The sequence below is a fragment of the Solanum tuberosum genome, unplaced genomic scaffold, assembly GCF_000226075.1.
Source record: "Solanum tuberosum cultivar DM 1-3 516 R44 unplaced genomic scaffold, SolTub_3.0 scf00420, whole genome shotgun sequence".
NCBI lineage: Eukaryota > Viridiplantae > Streptophyta > Magnoliopsida > Solanales > Solanaceae > Solanum > Solanum tuberosum.
This window is the reverse complement of record NW_006239340.1, coordinates 208,916-216,856: the sequence shown is the minus strand read 5'-3', so window position 1 is coordinate 216,856 and position 7,941 is coordinate 208,916. Positions and strand designations below refer to the sequence as shown.

Here is a 7,941-nt window from a genome sequence, read left to right as displayed (position 1 = left end):
AATCTTGTATCCTTTCATAAATCATATTCATATGTAATTATTAGATTATATTGAGATACAATTAGTAATATTTTTGTAATACAAATAAAAGAAAAATATATTTGGCATCATGTAATACAATTTTGATCACTGAAATACAATTTGTAGTTTTCACTATGAAAGTAAAAAAATCAGTTTTAATTTGAATGGTAAAGTGAGCACATAACATGTAAAAGTTATTGGTATACAATTATAATGAAAACATGATAAAAAGGAAAGTTGATCCAATCGAATGAAAAAGGAAATTTTTTTTTAGTAATATTTTTGTAATACAAATAAAAGAAAAATATATTTGGCATCATGTAATACAATTTTGATCACTGAAATACAATTTGTAGTTTTCACTATGAAAGTAAAAAAATCAGTTTTAATTTGAATGGTAAAGTGAGCACATAACATGTAAAGTTATTGGTATACAATTATAATGAAAACATGATAAAAAGGAAAGTTGATCCAATCGAATGAAAAAGGAAATTTTTTTTTGAAATTGTAACTGATGAGAATTTTAAGTGATATGTTCCTTTTTTTTAAAAATATTATCTCCCTTAATTTTCTCCTTTTAAATAATTGTACTCTTGAAAATCAAACAAATAAAAAAATACATAAATCAAATACATAACAAACTAAAATATTGACATTTTAGATAAATATTGAAAGTATGGCTAAGGAAACCTATTAAATGTCAAAATATTGACATTTAAAAAAATTAAATTTCCCTTTTTTAAAGCAACTTTTTGATGGCCTGGTAGCCATTTTATTTAAAAAATTTAGCCAACAAAAGCCCAATCAAACATAACAAAACAAAACAAAACAAGAAAAAAAAGGAAAGAAGCCTAACATCATTCACATCTAATTCACTTTCCTAATTTGACCTTGTCTGCCACAAATCACCCTTTCAGATCTCTACGCCATTTATCCCGTGATTTTGTTCTTTGAAAATTATTTCATTCTTTATTACAACATTTTTCTATTTGAACCCAAAGAAAGATTAAAAAAACCTACAAGCCACCAAACTTGTCAAAAGTTGGGCAGCTTAACATTTGTTCATTCATTAACTCAAATACATTTTTATGCATATTAATATTGAACTGATTTAGGCAAAATATATAATCTAAATTAACCTATGAAAATAACAACATATCCGATGTAGTCCCAAAAAGTGAGGTTATAAATCCTCGACTAAAAAAAAAAAAAAAAAGTACAAAAAGACAACAATCATAAGAGCCTGTTTGAATGGACATATTGCTTGCCAGTAAAATCCAGGGAAAAAAAAAAAAAAAAAAGTACAAAAAGACAACAATCATAAGAGCCTGTTTGAATGGACATATTGCTTGCCAAATATTATAAGTTAAGCTCTCTAACATATAACTTTTTGCATATTATTGTCTTTTGGGCTTAATAACAAGTGTTCATAAGCACATTTTTAATTTATACACACTCCAAAAATGCTTAAAACCTATTTTGACATAACACCACTTGAAACAAGCCATCCAAACAGGCTCGTTAGACTCCCACCCATTTTAGCTTCAACTTGTGCAGAAGACAGAAATAACCAATCTATTGATTCAACTCACTTGAATCAACCCAAACTATCCCATTTCCCACACTTAGTTCCATATTACTTACAAAAATTCCACTGTCTAAAATAAAATTAGAAACATTTCTTCAGACAACTAGAAGTCTAGTACGACAACCTGCATCTGCCTATCAAGTTGTACCATCTCAGAAACAAAGTTTCACTGGCTTTAAAGGTCTGTTGAAGCGGAAAATTCCCGCTTCAAAAACCAATAGCCAGCATGTTACTGTAACCATGGCTAGCGCCTACTGTTGAGCCAATTGTGAATTGCACATTCCAGAAACACTACATAATACATAAGTAAATTCAGACGTAGCAATATGTAAATAAGAAGCTGGTGGATGTTATTTATCGCTTCCCACGACTGCCCGAGCCACCAGACCTCGGACCTGGAAACTTTGAGAACTGCAACCTCAAGTAAGCAGAATCATGGTCATGTTCATCCATTTTGTAACCTGGCAAAATTCAACAGCAGAGACCACTTGTAAGATTATTCCACAAGAAACCTCATATATTATGGTAGTAAATTCCAAAAAGTTGTTTTTTTTTAGTTATTGTGCACACGTGAGTTGGCCTCATAGACAGAACGAAAATATGCATCTGCAAGTCCAGAGAAACATGAAAAAACCGATCAATCATAACCGGAAATATGAGAAGATTTTCATAATGGTGGGTAACAGAGTACAAGAGCAAATAACAAGAAACTAAAGGAAAGAGGACACCATGCCACAGCAGACAGCAGTAGATAGAAGGTATGCATGTCCTATGAATCTAGAATGCAAGTAGTGTCATATAATCATGTGAAAAAATAGTTAACCAAAATAGAAGAATGAGAATTTGCCACCGCAGTATGTCATACAAATAAATGACCCAGAATGCAAGTATCACAAGATAATGTGGAACATTAGATATTTAAACTGAATGAAGCAAGCAAGAACATGTCAATTATCACAGCAGCAGCTAGAGATTAACCCCATCCTCTAAATAAATGATTGGACAGCAAGTATCATCACATTAATTATGTAAAATATAAGCGACATCATTCTTGAATGGCAGACCTAACAGCAGTCCTACAAGTAAATCTGGATCTTTAGGAGTAATAAGTGGAACTACAGTAAAATTTCTTTATAGATTTGGATATTTTATTTGAAATATAGGTGCGGTATTTTACACAAGAAATGGGTGAAGGAAATGGACAGATCAAAAGAAAAGGACTACAGACTAAAGTCAAAGAAGGCAGTGCTTCTTCCCTGAGGTGCATTGCCCATAGGGCTTTGCACGTGCACAAAGAAGAGAGGTCATCAATGGATATACACATCTAAGGGAAGTTAGCATATAAAGCAAGTGGGTTTTACTCCACAGATTACCCCACAATTTAACTATGTAAAAGGAATGAAGAATCACAACTAGAGCACTCATGTATCTGAAACAAATTGAACTGTCAAGATCTGTAGATTGAAAAAGCAAAGTGAGAGAATGGCACTTCGAAAACACTCGAGCAACATCCACATACACTGAGTGAACATCATAGATCAGATCACTGCAGCTGAGATAACAAGTCGCTAACGGAAGTTGGACAGTGGATTATTATAATTTAGAAAAAACTCACCTTGCAATGCACTTAAAGCAGTAGCAGCACACGCTGGATCTACGAAATCCACAAAGCAAAGGATAATAGGATCTCCACCACGCTGCAAAATGAAGTTTTTATCAAAACACCACCTGGTAGATAAATACTATACTAATAGAAAAGGCATAAACATCAACTTACATGTTTTGATTCCTTTCTAACAAGTCTGACTTCTTTGTAGCCCACAAAAGGACGAAAAATGTCTTTTAAGTGCAGTTAGGGAACAAGTAACAGATATATTCAGAAATTAAGTAGAACTGTCCAATAATGATTCAGTAAATTACATCTCAAAGGATACGGGCTACTTCTCTCCTGGAGCTGTCTGAAGGAAGTCCCTCTATGTAGAGGGTGTTAGAAGCATCAGGAGGGAGAGATAGTGTTTCACGAGGCCTCGGCATAGGTTCAACTGGCAGTTGGCCACTAAATACCATAGCTCTTCCATTTGGTGCTAGCTCTGGCCCACGAACTGATGGAAGTGGATCACGAACAGGAAGGGCAGGTATACCACCACCACCTGCTCTAACTAATCCAACCCCCTTGTAGTTGTTATTAGCTTCTCCGACTGGAAGAGAAGAAAGTTGCTACAGGAGGAAGAGGAAGAATAATAAAAACAAAATCCAAATTAGCACGAAATCCAAGCATGCCTGAGGAATGTAGGAGCACTGTCAGCTTCAGTGATTACCGAACTTTGGAGATAACGATCATATGCTGATCCGATTGACTCTGTGTCCACTACTCGAGGTACACCACGATCATATGCTGATCCGAATGATTGTGTGTCCACTACTCGAGGTCCTTCACGATCATCATTCCTTCCTAAGTAATGATGCACTTCATAAGCTGATGGCATCCCAGATTGTGGAATATCTGGTACTGCAAAGAAATATGGTCAAACCACATATGCTTTTCGAAACAGATAATAAAGTGAGTGTAGAATGTTACTCGCATGGAATATACTTTGTCCTCAAACAGGATAAAGTTTCATTTGCCAATAGGTAAGATCAAAATGGCCTTCTTGCACATAAAAGCACCGCAATCACAGTAAGACTGAAGCAAGAATATAGGGCACTGGGAACAAGTACAGAATATAAAAGGCAATTGCTGATGGAAAATCTCGTAGCTAAAATCATCAGTGACATGAAAATACAGGGCCAATTTTAAAAATCAGCATCAGGCTCAAGGTAGAACTGGAAACTTGGTGACATAACCATTGTAGAACCAATACAGGGAGGATGCATAAACAGCTCCAGCATTGACTCTGAAACCACAAATAGTTTCACAATAAGCTGGTAAAGAGGAATGAGATGAAATTGGCCGATCATTTTCCCAAAAGGGGCTTCTACAGTAATGAGAAATTGAGAAAAGGAAGTAAAACTAAGATGTAGAACTCTTTTTTAGACAGAACATTACTCAACAAGATCCAACATCACTATAATTGTACAAAGAGCTGGGAGAGGGGACAAAGCAACTTATTAGAATTCATTGGGTTGGTTGTGATCAGGTCAAAGGGGCTTGTTAAGGTTGAAACCAATCAAAACACACCACAAAGTGATAAGAAAAGAAACACATGTGGTTAAATTTTGAGTTTGGAGCTAAAATCCTCGTCATTTGGCACAAGAACAATCCAGTTTTCCACCTTTCTATCTTCTTCTTTCTCTGTTTTTTTGTCCTTGATTTCAGTGAATCATGAGAAGTCTATAAACGGGGTGGCAGAATCTCAAAGAAGAAATGGTGTCTTACTTTTACAAAAACAAAAAGTTCCACACATTTGGTTTCAGCTCACATGTGCCAAGATTATTAAAAAAGAAGTAGATCCAAATGACAACATGGATGAAAAAAAAGTGTAGCTATACAACATGTGCTACCTAAGCATATGTAACTATAACTGTAAATTGGTATGCACAAACTACACATGAAAATCCTTAGAATAGATGGTCAAAACTCAAGACATGTCCTTGCTAATTCTAAAAGTTACTCCAGCCTCAAATCGAATTTTGTGTTTCCTTAAGAAACCTCCACCAATAAAACCATGATTAATTTAGCCGTAAAGCTTAAGTAATTGATTAAACTAACTTTTTAAGAGCCAAATTTTACCATTTCCAAGATAATGCTCTACAAACCTCCAGTCTCCTGATGTTTTTGCGTTTCAATACATGCACAGAGAAACTACATAAAATAAGATTTATTACCAGAAATATCATAAGACAACCACTAGACTCTTCGATGTTTTCAACCCGTCTATCTCCAACCGTACCAGAGTCGCACATCCTAATAAAGGGATTTAAGAAATGCAAGAATGCAACGCCTAGTATTCAAACTTGCGACAAAATGCAATTTTGAAACCCCGTACACCATGGGGATCCAGAAATAGGGATGGCAACAGGGCGGGGTGGATGTGGATGCAGGGCGGGTCAGGTTTGGAGCTATGCGGGGCAGGGAGGGTTTGGATTTTTGTGGGACAGGGAGGGGCGGGGCAGGTTGTAGATGTTGAAAATTTATTGTGGGGTGGGGGTGGGGCGGGGCGGGGCAGATTTGTAGATGTTGCTTTTAGATTTTGTTGTGGATTCGCAATATTTCAAACAACTTCCAAGCAACAGCAGTCTCAACATCCAGTTTGGACACTAATTAATTACTTTGAATTTAAATGTTTGATAAAGAAGTAAAGAATGTACCAAATTCAAATAAAATAGGAAGAACAAATGAAATCTCAGAACATACTGCATTTGCAATACCCCCAAACCATTGGATGATTATAATTAAGATGATTTGGGTTGTAGAAAGAAAAAAAAAGTGCACAGTTGCAAACATAAAAGTAAAAAAGCTGAACAGGGGGCTAAATAGGGCAGGTTAAAAAACAAAAAAATTATCAAATGGGGCAGGGCAAGGCTTCACCCATCCTATTGCCATCCCTATTCAAAAATTACGACAGAGGCAGATCTAGGGAGGTGGGGAGTGTTCACCTGAACCCCCTCAGAAAAAAATTTACCATTATATATATGGTAATCTTTTTTATTTCTATGCACATATTATATATATTTTGACTCCCCTAAACACTATAGTAGAGGTTGGCTCGTGGTTTAGGGGTTCAAAATTCACCTTCAGATTTCAAGTTCAAATTGTAGGCACTACATTTACATATTTCAAACCTCTTTAATGAAAATTCGGAATCCACCACTGACTTACATGTGGAAAAAATGTATTCATAATGAGATTAGTCTTGGTTCAGAACAAAGCAGAAGTATGGGCTTCTATTCATGGATCAGGCCTATTAACTGAACTGGAGTTCAAACATGCGTGGAGTTGATTGAGAAGGTTACTATGGAGGCCCTCGTTTTGTACCTTGCTCAAAGCAAATGGTTGATCAGAAAAATATCAAACACAGGTTATTGCTTGTTATAATAGTGAAAAGGATCAAGTATCTCCATTCCCCAGATACACAAGTCTGCTTCCTAACTTTATTCTCTTTGGATGCCTTATGTCCCCCATAGGTGTACTTGATCCTTTCCTTTTGTTTCTAAATCCTGTAAAGGCATCCTCAAAGGTTTTTATTTCTCTACAAACTAGAATATCTTCTATTCTTGGATCTGCCGGAGTAAAGTTATAATTGTTTGCCTTACATAAACTTCTTAGAAATTGTTTTCTGCTATATACTGATATCATGGAATGCTAATCTCAAAAAAAAATGTATTCATTATTTTCGGTTCAATTAAACTTAGCTTCTCTACTATCTTCAAAGTTCATAAAACTCTAACACATCCTACAAAAACATTTCCATCTAACTTACAGTGAATTTCTCTTTCTTCAAAATCTCATCACGCATCAATCTATAACTTGAACTATTCCAAATGGCTAAAATGTAGTTCTCCATGACTGAACTAAACAAAAATTGCTCCAGCGTTCCACAATTTCTCACAATTTAAGCCATAATTACAAGCCAATTTTCAAAGCAACATGAAAAAAGATCATTTCGCCTCATAATCAAATATCAGCTACAAAAAGTGTTTAAACAAAAAATAGTAGATGGTCATACCATATTCAGTGCGAGGTCGTTTGAGCAATCCAGCAGATTGAGGAAGCTGCGGTTGACGATTCCAATAAGCATCCCCCATCTTTTCTTCTTCTCTACACTTACTACAACAATTCACAACCCAAAAATGAAACAAAATTGGTAAAAAACAGAGAGGGATAAAGGAATTAAGTAGAAATCTTTGAGGATTTTGATTTGCGAAAGAGAAGCTTAGGGCTTTATTGTTTTTGTATATCAGGTGTATGTTGTATGATACTACCTCTAATAGTTATCTGACACGTATTTATTCATATTTGGAAAAAATAACTTATTGTTAACTTTTATTCGGAGTTGAATTGTATTAGATCAATTTAAAAAAATTAGATATTCAGAAACTTTTTCGTATAAGAAAAGTATTAAAATTTGTGACTTGTCTTACGGCAAATGTTTAAAATAATACTAATCAAAGTTTTATATAATTTGAATCGCAAAAAGTAAAATATATCACAGGAATCAAGATAAATGAATTTTATATTTTTTTTGGTAAAAAAAGAAATATTTATTAGTAATGTGCTAAGTAGGGTGGAACAAGAAGTACAGTATTATATTAATTCGTATAATTAAATGAATTATTAGTATGAATGCCACACAAAAAGTATGAGGGATTAATGATATTATTGTAATTTAAGA

The 7,941-nt window shown here is 34.6% G+C and overlaps 1 protein-coding gene across 2 annotated transcripts; it reads right to left on the bottom strand.

The window, feature by feature from the left end:
• Window positions 1-1,387: 1,387 nt before the first annotated feature.
• On the bottom strand, window positions 1,388-7,515 carry LOC102604584 (RNA-binding protein 2). Of its 2 annotated transcripts, none has more exons than XM_006362753.2 (6): window positions 7,276-7,515; window positions 3,928-4,118; window positions 3,544-3,826; window positions 3,387-3,448; window positions 3,225-3,306; window positions 1,388-2,070 (listed from the first exon to the last, which is right to left on the bottom strand). In XM_006362753.2, exons 1-6 carry the CDS (start codon window positions 7,352-7,354, stop codon window positions 1,964-1,966), a joined length of 804 nt encoding a protein of 267 aa, XP_006362815.1. In that variant the 5' UTR covers window positions 7,355-7,515; the 3' UTR covers window positions 1,388-1,963. The 2 variants fall into 2 exon arrangements, with proteins under 2 accessions (XP_006362815.1, XP_006362816.1); XM_006362754.2 differs by having other exon boundaries at window positions 3,928-4,112.
• Between the last annotated feature and the right edge of the window lie 426 nt (window positions 7,516-7,941).

What these genes read in the sequence shown, in the direction of transcription:
- LOC102604584 (XM_006362753.2), bottom strand. Translation starts at nt 7,354, where the DNA reads ATGGGGGATGCTTATTGGAATCGTCAACCGCAGCTTCCTCAATCTGCT. An exon ending in ACGACCTCGCACTGAATATG is followed by an intron (nt 4,119 to 7,275) that starts GTATGACCATCT and finishes ATTTCTTTGCAG; the next exon opens with TACCAGATATTCCACAATCT. An exon ending in CTCCAGGAGAGAAGTAGCCC is followed by an intron (nt 3,449 to 3,543) that starts GTATCCTTTGAG and finishes TGCACTTAAAAG; the next exon opens with ACATTTTTCGTCCTTTTGTG.